We start from the raw sequence: 15,750 nt of genomic DNA, 5'->3' as shown, positions 1-15,750 counted from the left end.
TACTTTAAACTGTATTATCTCCGTCCATTCTAGAAGAAAACATGATCTGATCGATATCTTTCTGATTATGATTGTCTGTATCTATTGGGGTTGGGGATACGACCGAAATTGAGTTTATCAACTCTAAATCGCACCACTTTCACACAAACTCACAAAAACATCTGTCGATTTTTGCGCATTATTATTAATAGGCCGGGCGGGGGGGGGGGTGTTGTCAGTGTCCCTTTGTGCTTAGAGCAACTACTTAGACTTCCCCACCGACACCTCACCTCCTACTCCACAGGTGCAGGTGGGAAGCACACCTCAGGACCAAAGAATCGTCGGGTACATCACCTGTACACACCTGCACGCCCCGGAAGGTAGGGTCTGGCGGCCCGCACTTGTCTGGGGGTGGAGGATCTTTCCCCAGGGCCTGGCTGGGGCCTGGCTGCAGCTTCGTCATCGGGTCTCTGTGGTTCCGCTCCACAGAAGACAGCGCCATCCGGTGCGAGCAGCTGGACATGCTTCTGGAATGGCTGGCTGATTTCCGAAAATCTACCTCCTCGTCCAGCACAGCCAACCCCGAGGAGCTGGTGGCGTTTGACATCGTCTGTGGAGATTTGAACTTCGACAACTGCTCCTCCGGTGAGGCTGGGTTCCTCCCCATTCCGGTTGGCTCCTGGGGGAGGGTGGGGGTTCCAGTCACAGCTAGCAACACAGTTAGGCAGCTCGAAGAACTTCCTGCTCCTTGTGAGCATGTGGGTGGGATGTCAGCAAGACGACGATTTCTCTGCCCCCTAGAAATCCTGGAATGAGAAGCACCCACACTCTGCCTAGAAAGCTCAGAAGCCTCCTTGCTGGAGACAAGATGCCCTAAAAACGAACCTGTGAAGGGAAGGCTTGGAGCCTCTGAAATTCAGACTGAGGACGAGTCAGCTAATACACTCATCAGGTCTTTATTCAGCCCTTACTCTGCACCAGGCACAATTCTAATGGTTGGTCATGGGCCACCTGTGCCAGTTAAGTCTCATAACAACCCCAAGAGTGGGCACTGTATTTACCCATATGGTATGGAAGAGGAAGCTGACACCTCCGGAGGTGGAGTAACTAGTCCAAGGTCACACCGCCAGTGAAGTGGTGGGACTGGGAATTGAACCCTACAAATCATGCCTTAAACCAGCCGTGGGCAAACTACGGCCCGCGGGCCGGATCCGGCCCGTTTGAAATGAATAAAACTAAAAAAAAAAAAAAAAAAAAAAAAAAAAAAAAAAAAAAGACTGTACCCTTTTATGTAATGATGTTTACTTTGAATTTATATTAGTTCACACAAACACTCCATCCATGCTTTTGTTCCGGCCCTCCGGTCCAGTTTAAGAACCCATTGTGGCCCTCAAGTCAAAAAGTTTGCCCACCCCTGCCTTAAACCATTAGACTCCAAGTTCATCATGGGTGAAATTTCAAACAATTGATTTAAATATCTGATCTGTGAATCTGATGAGCATGCTCATCCCAGGGACCTCCTGGGAACTGGGGCAGCTCTGAGCTTCCCCCAAGCCTGGGCTCCCGGGCTCCTTCCATCTAGCCACAGCCCCAGCAGAAACAGAGGATGGGTGAGCGGCATGGCCCTAACCCTCAGGGTGCACAGGGCGGTGCCTTCACCTGCTGACAGCTGTTTCTTCACAACTAAGAAGGCATCCCCAGGGTGGCAACTCAAAGGTTTGTGGGAAGAAAGGCACCCACCATGTATCACATCCCCTCTACTGCAGCCCTGTGGCCCCTCTTTGTCACGTGCCTGATGCCAGCTCCAAATGGTGGGTGCTCCTCAGATCTTCCTGAGTGAGGGTGGGGAGCCAGCACATATAGGAAGAGGCTGTCAGGAGGGGTTCCATCCAGTCAGGCCCACTCAGTGACCTGTCCTTCCTCTCCAGGGTCTCAGAAAGGCCCTCTAGCTTCATGACTGTTAGCAGGACAAACTGGAACGCAGGGTGGGTCACCTCCCTCTCTGAGCCTGCCTCCCTCCCTCCCTGCAGACGACAAGTTGGAGCAGCAGCACTCCCTGTTTACACGCTACAAGGACCCCTGCCGCCTGGGGCCTGGCGAGGAGAAGCCATGGGCAATTGGTGAGCTGGCGCTGGGGGCAGGCAATGTGGGTAGAGGGGAACAGGGGCAGGGGAGGGGCACTACCAGGTTCTGAGCCCACCATGCTGAGACCTGACAGTGCACCAAGCCTGGGCTCCCCACGTGCTTCCTAGAGGGACCTCCAGGACTTGCTCCCAAGACCCCGGTGCTGGGGGATTTGGGACACCCAGGCTGGCAGATGCCTCCTGGAGGCTGGCTGGGTCCTACCTGCAGTGACTGCTCTCACCCCTCGTCCCCAGGTACCATGCTGGACCAGGATGGCATCAACGATGAGGATGTGAGCTCCCCTGACAACCTACAAAAGTAAGCACCCCGCTGGGGTGGGGCCAGGCACCCCGGGTTCTGGGCTGAGGACCCAGCCCTGACTCACTGTGGGGAGATGGCTATAATCAGGGCAGAGAGAGAAGGAAGCCCGTGAGAGCCTCAGGGACAGAGCTGGGGTGGGTGGAGGCCCTGGAGGCATTCTTGCAGGAGGGATCCGCCTTACGGAGAAGCCCCAAAGTAGGCCTGGGGTCCTGAGGCGGTGTTTCCCACGCCTGCAGCCCTGGCTCGCTCTACAAGAGCCAGTCCAATCCCAACCCCTGTCTGCCTTGGGAGCCTGCCTTGGGGCCCTGCCAGGCACAGGAAAAGGGACCAGAATTTTCCAGGGCAATGCTGACGGCTGTCGAAGAGCCCTGGGGATGACACCTGCTCCAGGGAGCCCAGCGACTGTTCGCCACCCATCAGGCAAATGAAAATGCAAGCAAAGCTAACATGCTAGAAAGCCAGTTATTTTCAAAGTAGAGGCAGTTCCATTGCAACCAAATTTCATTCTTGAACCCAATGACACTCCCATAAAGGACACGTTTGAGAAGCCAGCAGCAGAACCAATTTATAATTCACAGCCCGAGACTGCACAGAGTCACGGCAATGGCTCCTTGCAGCTAATTTGAGCCAATTAATTAGATTACAGACTAAATTTGAAACATCATCCTATGCCGAGAAAATTATCTTTTTATGAGCTGATGATTAAAAAATGACTATCAGTAACTCGCAGATCACTGATGCTGGAATTAATTATCAAAGGCAAAGGACAGTAATGGATTATATTTCTGAGAGGTACCAATGTTCTGCATTCATTAGTGTATTTATCTCAATGCTGGTAAAGGCCTTGTAGAAACCCATGTTTGCTGGCTGTGCCTGTCCAGGTGCCCCTTCTACCCATCCAGGGTCTCTCAGTGGCTGCCACTCTGCCCCTGACATCGGCCTGCAGCTGCCTCTGCGACAGTCTCCCATGAAGGCTCCTCCCCACGGTGCTCAGACTCTGTAGGAAACCTGGCAGGACAGATGGCAGACAGGGAGTCAGGAGACCCGGAATTCAGGGTGTTAACACCCCACCGAGCACCCCGGTCTCTCTGTAGAACCTTGGCTAGCACTTAAGCACCCATGTGGTTTTCCTTCCTCTGAGGAACAGGATAATCACTTCCCGTTATTACTTTCTTGGCACTCCTGGTCCCCTGGTCCCGGGGCCCACAGCAATCATTCTTGTATCAGAGGAAATGGAAGCTCTGAGGTTTGGCACAGCTGCTCAGGGACAGATTGACACTAGAGTCCAGTCCAGGGATGGGGCCTGGGTGCTCTCCTAGCTCCCCACCACCCCCTGGACCTGAAATAAGTCATGGGGTTCTGGGGTCTTCCAGAGAAGGGTCCCTGAGGTTCACTGTAAAGACCAAGGTCCCCCAAACGGGACCCTACTGGCTCAGAGCAGAACCCTATTCTGCAGAGGGGACAGGCAGTTCTGTCCCGACTCAGGCACAGTCTCTGGGCTGCACAGGGTCCAAGCTGTAGCCACAGCCAAACTCCCAGTTCAGAAAGAGAAAGCGAGTGCTGGCCAGCCCGAGGAAGACATGGAGCGTTCCAGGATAGTTTCAGTCAGGAACGTGCAGCCTCAGACTCAGTTTCCCTCCCTCCTTTTTGGGGCCCACAAGGAAGACAGCTGTTAAACACAGGGGTGCGGTCTGACCTGCTTCTCTCGGGATGAGAACCTGGCTCCACACTCAGGACTTGGGGCCTGGGGCGGGGGCAGGGGCTCAGCTTGCCTCCTGTTTGCATGAGCAGGGTCTTGGAGAGTGAGGAGGGGCGCCGGGAGTACCTCGCCTTCCCCACCAGCAAGAACTCGGGGGCAGGCCAGAAGGGACGCAAGGATGTGCTGAAGGGCAACGGCAGGCGCATCGACTACATGCTGTATGCAGAGGAGGGGCTGTGCCCGGACTGGAAGGCTGTGAGTCTGGGGTTGGGCAGCCAGGCCATGCCCAGAGATAGGGGACCCTGAGCCCTGTACCCCTCAACTGCACTGAGCTCTCCTCTGAAAGTGAGGCCTGCCAGGCCAAGAGACCTGTGGGGCCCTCGGGATCCTCCCACCCCTCTGCCCTTAGGAAGACCCACCGGCCCCAGCCCGGGCCCCACCCTTGCCTCTGCGTGGTGTCCTTTGGGTCTAATCAGGATGTTTCTCTTCCCCCAACCCCAGGAGGTGGAAGAATTCAGTTTCATCACCCAGCTGTCCGGCCTGACCGACCACCTCCCAGTGGCCATGCGGTTAATGGTGTCTACGGGCGATGAGGAGGCGTAGACCAGCCAAGTCATCACAGCAGCCTGGCCTCTGCTAGTCCTTTGAGCCAAAGCCCCTTTCTGGCCATGTCCCCTCCAGCAGCAATGCCAGAGAGAGGACAGGGGCTGGGGGAGCCGAGGTCATCCCCGGGTGAGCTGCAACCAGCGCTGCCCTGCACCTCTGGGCACTAGCTGCGAACAGGAGTCAGGTCAACCCGAGGAGCCCTAGCTACCCAACCAGTGCCATTCTTTCAAAACGTGATTTTCTACAAATCTACAGCACAACCTAGTTTGTAACCCGTGGGTTAGTATGAGAACCGGGTTTCTGTACTCTTTGTATCTTTTCTCAAGCTTCGTCCAGGGTTCATTATTTCTGTCTGCTGTCATGTTGTCTCGCATGCCTGCACCCTCGCATGCACGCTGCCCGCATGCCATGTGCCACGCCACAGTCACACAGACCCCTTGCTCAGGCCTCACCCAAGGCCAAACTCCAAACACAATCAGAACCAGCCAAAGAAGCATTCCTGGGCACAGGGCCGCCGGCGCGCAGCCTGCAGCTGGGTCGGCTCATGAGCAGGGACCGTGAGGGCTGTGTCCAGTCACCACAAGCCCGGGCTCTTCCCAGGGTCTTGCATTCAAGGGCGATTACATTTTAAAAAGAAAAACAGAGTCAACACCAGAAACAACCCTTCACTTTAGAGGGTCTGCAAACTGCAAGGGAGAACGCTGCTCTTCCTGAGACAGACACCCCTCCTGGCCTGGGACCCACTCTAAGTGGAAACAGGAAGTTGAGGAGAGAGCACCACTTCTCCAGGGAGAGGGGAGCTCCCAGATACAGTGGAAAGGGCGCTGCTGGTTTTGAAAATGATAAATGTGTAGCTTCTCTTCTGCCAAAACCAACACCTCCTCTTTCTGCCTGATCCCCTCTCTCCTCCAGACACCCTTCTGGTTTGGGACCAATCCTTCCCTGGGGACTGCCCCATCCATATGCTGGAGGAGCTCAGGAACTGCCCGCCTGCCTCTGGGTAGGGCTGCAGCTCTGTCCCCCAGACCCACCCTCAAAAGTGACCCTGGGGCCAAAGTGCAGAGGGCGACCTATCCCCCCCCTCACCAGTAGGCAGGCTGCGGGTGGCAAGGTCAGGGGGCCACTACTTGCACAGGGAAAGGAGTGGTACTGGCTGGCATCCAGGCACATAGATGCCCACTCTGCCACTAGGCGCCCAGGGCCAGCCCCAGGCACCCAGGCACTGGGCGTGGCAAAGCCTATAGGTGAGGCCTGCAGCTCATCACCCCATGGCAGCACTGCCTCCGCCCACCTGCCTTTATAAACACCTGGGGACGCTCCCTACAGTCACACAGAGAAGGCTGTGTCCATTTCCAGGTGTGAGGCTCCCCCAGCTCAGGGGACTGTTCTTGACAACCCCCACTTATCTCCCCTCCTCCCAGTGCCCTGACCTGTGCCCACCTAGCTTGAAGCCAGCTTTGCCCAGGACCCTCTGGTGTCGGTGCGCTGACACTGTGCCTTGTCACCCACTGAGCTGCAAGAGGGACCAAGAGGGGTCCAAGCAGCCATCCAGAGGTCAGGTCCTGTGCTGGGAGAGGACAAGCTATACCCACCGTGGCACTGGCTTGTCAGAACCCACCTGGCCAGGGCAGTGGCAGAGCTGAGGGCTTTAATACTTCCCAGCCCTGCCCCAGGGGTCCAGAGCCATGAGGGGCTACTCACCACTGAGAACACAGTCCCACCTGAGCTCTGCTGTGCCCCTCCTCCAAGGGCCTGGCTTTCCGAGTCTTAGCCAGGCTTTGTGGGGTCAGAGGGCCCCTCACTCCCAGAAGCAGCCAGGAATCTACTCACACAGGCAGGGCCCTACTGGGCAGGCACAATGCCTAGGTGGTGGGGCCTGAGCCAAGGACCCCAGGCTGCAGCTCGGCTGTGTGCCCAGGAGCGCAGGGGAGACAGGCTAGGGCTCCTGAAGCAGAGAAACCTCATGGCGCCCAGCCCTCAGAGGGGCTGCCTCCCTCCCAGGGCAGCTGGATGGGGGCCACTGTGCAGGGGCACATGCTTCTCTCTCCTCACAGGGCGGCCTTAGGCAAGTCATACCTCCCTGTGCCTCAGTCACTTCCTGTCCTAACAAGGTCGCCTCTGCAGCCGGCCCTGGTGTACCACCTCCCAGCTGCCCTAGCAGCTCCCTGATGTGGCCTCAGTACCGAGGCCGCCATCACCCAACCACATGTTTCTTGAAGCCTGTGGACTCCCGGGGCCATGCACAAGCCAGACTTTTCCATTTTAATTTTTAAAAAGGAAAGAAAAGAAACATTGCCAGGATCTCATATTCTGTGTGTTTGGCCTGGGAGGGGCAGACAGAGGGGTTACCCAAATCCCCAACCAAGTTCCTGCACCTGCCCCGGGCCCGGCCTCCAGAGAAGCCAGGAGGCAGGGTCAGCTTGGGAAGGAAATGGTCATTTTCATTTGTCCAAACCACCTTAAGTTTTAAGTATGAATATTAATCTTGATGCTTTTTAACTATTGTATTAACTTGCTGAGATTTAGAAATACTGTTTTAAAAAAGAAAAAAAGACTTTTTTAATTTCTGTATTTTTTTCTGTATTGTATCCTCATGGGACATTAGGGGTTTTATATGGTAAGCACACCTAAGGTTTTGGTAAAAACATTATCAAATATATATCCAGACGATTCTTCCCTAGAAGAAAAACAATCTTTCACCTGATAAAATATTTTGAAAAGAGAGGTGTTTTTCTCCTTTACTGGTGCTGAAAGGAAGGATGGATCACAAGGAGAAAATAAAACTGTGAGGCTCAAGGCTGGTGTTCTCCACTTATTTGAGCGACAAGCTGGGGCCGGGCCCTGCTCGGACTCCAACCCCAGGGCAGGTGGTAAACAGCAAAAGGGTCAGGGGGAGAAGCAGTGGACTCATCTGCCCCGGACTTCTGAGGTGGTGGGAGGCACAGGAAAGGGGGGGCGCACACGGAAAGGGTTGTACCTCCTGGCTCCCTCTCCTGGTGGCTGGTTTCCTGGATCTGCATCTCAGGAACTGCTTTGGAACAGCCTCCTCCCTGTCTTCTGAACAGCAGCCTGGTGTCCGTTGTCAGGTTTTGGTCGCCTGCTGGTGCTGCACACTAAAGCCAAATGCTTAGGAATGTGGCTTGGTGACATGACCATCGAGTGAAAGGGCCAGAACCCGGGCCTCAGCCCAGCCATGAGTCAGCATCTCAGTCCCTGGAAGCCCCTCCTAGCCAGAGCCAGGCAGAAGTCCCAGCGCACAGGCCAGGCTGGCGACCACCACGGGCAGCCCAGCCGCCTCAGCACATGAGGCCCAGAAAAGTGGTTCTGAAGCCTTAGAGCTTTCTGAGCACATCGGAACCACTGCAGAGTGGGCTCCCTGCCCCCTTCTCGGCTTCAAGTTCAGCCAGCAGCCCATGCTGCCTGCCACACCCGGAGCGAGGAGCCAGCAGTGTGAAAATGAAAAAGGGACGGGGTCTCCATACCCAGAAACTGAGCGGGGGCCTGAAAGGAGAAGCACCTTCAACTTCCTTCCCAGAAAGCCACACCATTCAGAGCCCAGAGCCTCTCGGGCCACTTTATTTCTTAAGTGAGGGTCAGCGCCCATCACTCAGGGTATCAGAGAGTGTGAAATCCATGGTGACATCTCCAGTGAGGGGTTGGAACTCCACAGTGTAGCTGACTGTCTGCGGGCCTCCCAGAGGTGCTCTGGGGTCCAGCATGGTGCTGAAGAAGTACACGGCCTGCTTGCAGTGTGGGTTCCAGCAACAGTATCCCTGCAGCAGGAGAAGCAGAAGGTGGTGAGGGCGGCCAGCAGCTAAGCCCTCTCTGGCCAGCCTCCCCTGGTAAAAGCTCGCAGTGAGAAGCTGCTGCTCAGACCAGGTTCCCATCTGGCTGACCGTGTCCCAGGACCACCCAGAGCACAGTGGTGGTGGGGCCCCCCCAACAGGACTGGCGCTCAGGGTCAGCCGCTCTGGGCCCGTGTGCACAGCACTACCTTGTCCTCCGCAGGCTTCAGCAGGCCAGTGCTGATGGTGCTGTCCGGGGTCAGGTGGTATTCCATCCACAGGACAGCCCCGTGGCTCCTCCCAGGCCTGGGGGAGGGAGATGTTTGGTCAAACAGAAACAGCACCACAAGAGATGGTGAGCATGGCCACGGCTCCCCTCTGCTTTCCAGAAACCTCTGCTTCTTCCCCACTTCCACCTGCCCAGTCAGGAGGCTCTTGACACTCCGCCTGACTAAAAACCACTCAGTAAAATGCTGAACAAGAAGAGCCACAACCCAAAGCCCCCTCACTCCTCACAGCCTGGCCACGTATTGGGTAAGCCTGGGGCAGGGCAGGTCAGCCACAGGACCAGCCTCCTTAGCCTGCGGTCACAGAAAGGCTTGGTCCAGGGGCTCAGAGCACAGCCCTGGCACCGCATGCTGGGAGAACCCTCCCTCATACCCTGGATGGCAGGCCCAGATGGTCTCTGCCTGCCTTCCCTCGTCAGAGGAGCCCCAAAGGGCCCTGGGCTCAGGGCTCCACCCAGGGGGCTCTTCCTCTGGGAGCAGCAGCTCCTCCCATGAAGGGAGCTGGAGCTGGGTGGGCCTGACCATGCCTCACAGTGAGTGCCCTCGCCAATTCCTAACCTGCTTTAGTTCCCAGGAGGAAAATGGTCCAATGGGTAACCATAGCAACCAAATTCACATTTCTCTGCAGCTGTGATCCAACATGCTGTTAGCTCAAAGGGAGCCTGAGATGCAAAGGGAAAAGCAAACCCCACTTGGACACCGCCTCCTACCCAGAGGCTGTGGGGACTACATTCAGGGCCACTTTAGACCAAGAAGGGCAAGGCTGAGACAAGGAAGGCCATCCAGGGGTTAGCCACATGGGCAGTAACTGCTAGACAGAAAGCAGGCACTCCCCGCCCCCTTATTTCCTTCCCCAACACTCCCACTCAGGAGCCAACACTCACCTCCTCAGCTCAATGGAGCCCTCAGCACGGACAGACTGCGGGGGGACTGGCTGCCGAAAATCAAAGGTCAGGATCTGCTGCGGCTTGGAGAGGCTGCGGCATGGGTACTCCCACAGCGGGTGGGGCTCAGCCTCCTTGCTCTCCCTAAAGTCCAAGGCATGCTGAGAAGGGAAGGAGATTTGAGGCTCTGCAGAGACAGGACCAGGATGCCCAGGAGGCAAGGGGCTCATGTCCCCACCTCCAGGGTCCATGCCAGTGGCCCCTCGCCTCCATGGTCCAGTCCCTCAGGGTAAATGCCACAGTCTCATGGGGCAGTGGGTCCTCACAGACCATGGCTTCTCTGTTCCCTGTGCCATTCATGAGCTGTCCCCCAGCAAGTCACTTCACCTCTCTAAGCCTCACTTTCTCCCTTTTTAAAATGGGATGACACTGCTTATCTCACAAGCTACTTTGAGGACCAAATGTCCACACTGACGACAACACCTGGTGCTTGGACACTCACCCGTTAGGTGGCCCTAAGCACTACAGCTGACAGATCACCCCCACGTGAGGATCCCAGTCTAGACAACGCAGAGACAAGCAACCATGGTGCCGAGGAGCGCTGACTCCTGCAGAGACAGGGCTGGGCAAGAGAGCTGCCTGGAGGGGTGACCTCGGAGCTGCCTCGTAAGGTCACACGGGAGTTGGTTGCAAGGAGAGTGGACAAAAGTGAGGAAAGAGCAGGCCTAGCAGCAGGGGTCAGTGACTCTGAAGGGGTGACTCTGCAGGGGGAAGGGACAGGGGCCTCACAGGTTTTCCCACAGGGGGTAGACAGGGCCAGACTCAGGATCTATAGGTGTATTTGAGCTCCAAGTGCGGAATGGTCGAGTGGGGGAGGCAGGAGGCTACATGGTCACAGACAAGAGGAAGTGGCCCAGACCAGAGCAGCAGCAGGGAAAGAAAACTGGATTTGGGGCTCACTGGTGACCTGATGGTTATGGAACCTGATGACCAAGTACACGTGAAGGCGAGGACTGGCCTGGGAGGATGCCCAGGCCCTGAGCCCAGTGCTTGGTACCTGGGTATGAGGTAGTGGCAGGCCGAGGATGGAAGCCCTGGAAGAAGCCAGGCTGGGGATGGGGAAAGAGCATGTGAATTTGGAAGCATCAAGGTGAGAGTGTCTAGGACATCTCAGTGGAGGGTACACTGCTCTTAGCTATTTGGTCTGAGCTCAGGACAGATGCAAACATTATCCTGCAACAGAGAGGGGGCAGGGGACTGGTAAGGAAAGGGGCCTGAGGGAGACCTTGAACACATGACAGCTTAGGGGATGGAAAGGATGGGAGAGGCCAAGAAGGAGCCTAAGAAGTGGTCAGAGGAGGCTAGAGTGTGCAGTGACACAGCACAAAGATTTCTAGAAGCATGGAACAGTCAGTGGTTAACTGTGGAGGGGCAGGCAAACTGAAAATATCTGGTAGATTTATTTACTTCAAAAAATATATTTATGCCCTAACCGGTTTGGCTCAGTGGATAGAGCGTCAGCCTTCGGACTCAAGGGTCCCAGGTTCGATTCCGGTCAAGGGCATATACCTTGGTTGTGGGCACATCCCCAGTAGGGAGTGTGCAGGAGGCAGCTGATCAATATTTCTCTCTCATCGATGTTTCTAACTCTCTATCCCTCTCCCTTCCTCTCTGTAAAAAAAATCAATAAAATATATATATATATATATTTTTTAATAAATAAATATATATATATGAACAATCCACAATCATTGTAGAAAAATGTGAACAGAGCCCTGGGCTGTTAGAGCATTATCCCTACAACAAAAGGTTTTGGTTCAATTCCCAATCAGGGCACATACCTAGATTGTGGGTTCAATCCCTGGGCAGGGCATGTATGGGAGGCAACCGATTCTGATTCAGGGGTTACAGCACAGGGCCAAGAATGGCCTGGTACTAGACCCTGAGACACAATGGCTCTCAGACTAATGCTCATGACGAGCCAAGCAGAATAAATACGCCCGGCCCCAACAGAAGAGCTGCTGCTCACACTGCCCAACCCATGTCTCTCCACAGAAGCCAGACGTCCCTGTCAGAAGCCTGTGGTGATGTGGAGTGGGTGGGAGGAACACTGTGGGTGGGAGCTGCAGCCCCATCTACCTTAATCATGTCATCCATGATGTGCACATCAAAGCCTTCACAGTCGCCACAGGGGCTCCGGATCCGCCACAGGTCCTACGAGGAAGGCACAGTCTTCACTGACATCCACCCGCCAGGGAACCCCGACGCCCGCACCCACAGGGGCCACAGGGGCCACAGGGAAGTGTGGCAACAAGATAAAGAGGGTCAGTGAGGTCCAGCTGGGGTGTCCCCAGCCCCAAACCTTAGGCACATCGTGCTGTTTTCACATGCCTAGAGGACACACCCAAGGTTGGGGGCCTAGAAGAGAGGCCCCAAAATTGAGGACAGTTCTGTGACATGACCCCAAGTCCTCTCCCACAAGGAAACAACTGGCCAGAGCTACTGGGCTAGGGTTTCTTGCTCTCTGTCCATCCTGAACACCATTTTCTTCAGGAAAAAATCTATAAGGCTCTGTACCAATAAACAGCGTGAGAACAGCAGGAGGGAGGAGGCCAGAAGCCCTCAGACCAGTCACCTTTGTGTCCTTCTCCTGGATTTTTGCCTGGAGACGAGCATCGCTCTCCACATTCCTTCTTTGGCCATGAACACCAGAATTCATGTGGAAATCTCATCAGGTAAACAAATAACACAGAAGAAATACCCAGAAAGTAAGTGATGGGGTCACTCAGCTACCAATGGACAAAGCCATTCTTATCAAAGAAATATCAAATGAGGTTCACTCGACATTTCACATTAAAAGCATTTTAAAATCCTTTTAATAAAAATGCCTTTCCCAAAATGACTGTGTGACTGTGGCTCTGCTTTGATGAGAAAATTAAAATGAAGCTTTTCAATTTTTTCTCGCATAAAGGTGACTCTCCCGTCTCAAAAGGCTTTTAACAAGTGCAGCCTGGACTCTTAATGAGAGCAGAGCAAGCTGCACAGCACGTCTTCTGAAACTCTTAATTTATGTATTTTAATTATTCTGATAAGCCATATTGTACAATGACAACACACAGCCAATTCCATTTCATATGTCAAATTACTGCATTTTAAAAAAGACAGGCGTCTTCTATTCAGCCCAGCAGGTGCTGAAACAGAAAAGCAGAGGCCAAATCACACAGACCCGAGGACCACCATCTACACCCAAGTCTTTGCAAGAAAGCAAGGTACCCCCGTCCCGTTTGCAAAAACCTCTGGGTGGCCTACCCTGAACTCCACGACCACAGCGTGCAGCGAGGCAGCCTGGGGCATCACCACAGCGCCAGGCCCCAAGTGCTGGTCCAGGGCAGTCCGCACATACCAGAAGTACAGATTGTGCCATGGCAACAGGCTGGTGGTAAAGAATGGCTCACCCAGCAGGAGAGAGACCTGGAGATCAGAGCGAGAAGCAGAACCAAGACATCAGAAGGACTCTTCTGAAAAGAAACACAGGTCACAAGTTTCACGGGTACATGGAAGCAACAGGCCATTCATTTGCTCACTCACTCAGTCAACAAAGAAGTGTGCCAGGTCTGCACCTGCCTGTGAGGATACAGAGATGAAAAACAGAAACAAGCCCCAACCTCAGGAGTGCTGAATGGAAGAGGGAGCCGGTGACTGTCCTCGCGGAGAGCGACAGGCTATGACAGAGGCATGGAAGGGGCACGTGGAGGACCTCAGAGGTAAGAGCATCAGGAAGGGCCTCCAGGACGGCCCTGGACATCTCCACTCAAAGCTTATCTGGACAATTTATTTTCAGTGTTTTCCATCTCTCTCAGGAGGCTCTGAGCACCATGGAAATGGGGACACTGGCAGCACAGTAACCCCAGCACTGAGCAAAGTGCCTGGCCCACAGCAGATGGTCAGTACACATGTGCTGAGTAAATGAAGCAGACATGAAACACATGAGTAGGAGTCTGAAAAGCAAAGGAGAGGAGACTCCAGACAGTGGACAGACCGAGGCACATACGGTGGGAGAGGAGGCCCTCTCAGGAGCGCGCCAGATGAGCACACAGGGCAGGGTGGTAAAGGGTGAGGCCAGAGAGGTAGAGAGGGGGAGAGGAGCCAGGTCACCCAAAGGCAACTGATGACAGGTTAAGGGGACTGGACTGTGCCGAGGAGGCAAGAGGGGGCCACTAAAAGCTTTAATCAGAGAAGGGGTGTGTTTTAGAAAGAGCTCTCTGACATCCATGAAGCCTAAGAGGACACCAGCTGCAGATGGAGCGGGGACAGGAGGGGACTTGGGTGAGTACTATAAGGAGTGGGGAGTGTGCAAAAGGGAGACCAAGACGTGGCAGATGCTGATGAGACAGGGCACCAGTCCAAGATGTTGGGGTTTCTGGCTGAGGTGACGGAGATGCAGAAGGAAGACACTGAAGATAGAGAAGTGTTGGTCCTGAGTGCTCCCCACCTCCCAGGATCGGGAACAAGGCAAGAATGCCCTGCTCACCACTTCTATTCACCACCCCAGTGGCCTGGAATCTAGCCAGTGCACCATGCCAATGGCTTACAGAATTTAAATGCCTTTTTAATCCTCATCAATGAGGGGGAAAAAGAGCAACTTGTATATGAATGTTCATAGCAGCATTCATAGTAGCCAAAAAAGTAGAAACAACCCAAATGTCCATCAACTGATAAACAGAAAAACAAAATGTGGTATTCCCCATTCCATACAATGGACTATTACCCAGCAGTAAAAAGAAATGCAGTACTGGTTTATGCTACAATGTGTATGAATCTTGAAATAAGGCAATCACAAAAGGATCACGTATTGCATGACTCCATTTACATGAAATGTCCAGAAATGGCCATTGATACAGACAAAAAGTACATTAGTGGTTGCCTAGGGCTGGGAGGATTGGTGGTAAATGGGGAGTGACTGCTAATGGGCAAGGGGTCTCCTTTTGGGGGATAAAATGTTCTAAAGTTGATCGGGGTGAATGTTGCATAACCTTATGAATATAATAAGTCACTTAAGTGTGTGTTTTAAATGGGTGGATAGAGCCTTGGCCTGCGGACTGAAGGGTCCCAGGTTTGATTCCGGTCAAGGGCATGTACCTTGGTTGCGGGCACATCCCCACTGGGGGGTGTGCTGGAGGCAGCTGATGGATCTCTCTCACCGATGTTTCTAACTCTCTATCCCTCTCCCTTCTTCTCTGTAAAAAATCAATAAAATATATTTTAAAATAAATAAATAAATAAATAAATCACTTAAGTGTGTGTTTTAAATGGGTCATAAATTGCTCTTTAAAAAAAGGCATAGGGGGGAAATGGATAAAAGATCCGAGTAGATATTTCACTAAATAAGACACAGAAGAGCAAATGAGCACATAAAAAGGTGTTCAACATCATTAGGCATTTGGTAAACACATATCAAAACCATGAGACATCACTGCACAGCCATTAAATGACCATAATAAAAACAATAGACAACAAGTGTTGGTAAAGACACAGAGAAACTGGGACCCTCGTACATGACTGGGGATGTAAAATGGTACAGCCACTTTGGACAAGTTTGGCAGTTTCTTAAAAAGTTAAAACAAAAATACCTTATGAACCACCAATTCTAAGCCTAGGCAGCTGAAAACACATATCCTCACAAAGACTTAGGTACCAGTGTTCACAGCAGTGCTGAAACAGCCAAAACCTGGAAACAATACAAATACCCTTAACAAGTGAATGGATACACAAACTGTGGCATAGTCATACCATGGGGTACCAATCAGAATTAAAAAGGAACAAAATACTGCCCTGGCCAGTATGGCTCCGTCATTAGAGCCTCAGCCCGCACACCAAAGGGTGGTGGGTTCAATCCCCAGTTAAGGGCATGTACCTGGGTTGCGGGTTCCATCCCCAGCCCTGGTCAGGGCAAATGCAGAAGGCAAACCAATCGATGTGTATCTCTCACATCAATGTCTCTCTCCCTCTCTCTCTCTTTTCCCCTCTGTTCCTCCCTTCCACTCTCTCTAAAAATCAAAGCAAAA

The 15,750-nt window shown here is 53.5% G+C and overlaps 2 protein-coding genes across 7 annotated transcripts in view; one reads left to right on the top strand and one right to left on the bottom strand.

Annotated features, from left to right (window-relative positions):
- The window catches only part of SMPD3 (sphingomyelin phosphodiesterase 3), a 77,627-nt gene extending 70,102 nt beyond the window's left edge, over positions 1 to 7,525 (top strand). The window contains exons 4-9 of one of the 2 annotated variants that reach the window (XM_014464976.2): positions 284 to 359; positions 469 to 624; positions 2,010 to 2,099; positions 2,358 to 2,421; positions 4,216 to 4,378; positions 4,625 to 7,525. In XM_014464976.2, the coding sequence (XP_014320462.1) occupies positions 284 to 359; positions 469 to 624; positions 2,010 to 2,099; positions 2,358 to 2,421; positions 4,216 to 4,378; positions 4,625 to 4,726 (651 nt within the window). In that variant the 3' untranslated portion in view covers positions 4,727 to 7,525. Of the gene's footprint in view, positions 1 to 283; positions 360 to 468; positions 625 to 2,009; positions 2,100 to 2,357; positions 2,422 to 4,183; positions 4,379 to 4,624 lie in introns of those variants that run through there. The other variant, XM_023763077.1, reaches the window with a different exon arrangement.
- Positions 7,526 to 8,276: 751 nt separating this feature from the next.
- PRMT7 (protein arginine methyltransferase 7) overlaps positions 8,277 to 15,750 on the bottom strand; it is a 39,267-nt gene continuing 31,793 nt past the window's right edge. For 3 of the 5 annotated variants that reach the window (XM_006099468.3, XM_006099469.3, XM_006099470.3), the window contains exons 14-18: positions 12,995 to 13,156; positions 11,825 to 11,899; positions 9,686 to 9,846; positions 8,724 to 8,820; positions 8,277 to 8,502 (exon numbers count right to left, since the gene is read on the bottom strand). In XM_006099468.3, coding sequence (XP_006099530.1) covers positions 8,323 to 8,502; positions 8,724 to 8,820; positions 9,686 to 9,846; positions 11,825 to 11,899; positions 12,995 to 13,156 — 675 coding nt within the window. In that variant the 3' untranslated portion in view covers positions 8,277 to 8,322. The remainder of the gene's footprint in view (positions 8,503 to 8,723; positions 8,821 to 9,685; positions 9,847 to 11,824; positions 11,900 to 12,994; positions 13,157 to 15,750) is intronic. The other 2 variants (XM_023763075.1, XM_023763076.1) reach the window with 2 other exon arrangements.

Source organism: Myotis lucifugus, unplaced genomic scaffold, assembly GCF_000147115.1.
Source record: "Myotis lucifugus unplaced genomic scaffold, Myoluc2.0 scaffold_274, whole genome shotgun sequence".
Taxonomy (NCBI): domain Eukaryota; kingdom Metazoa; phylum Chordata; class Mammalia; order Chiroptera; family Vespertilionidae; genus Myotis; species Myotis lucifugus.
The sequence above is the reverse complement of the archived record's forward strand: the minus strand, read 5'-3'. Positions and strand labels throughout refer to the sequence as shown.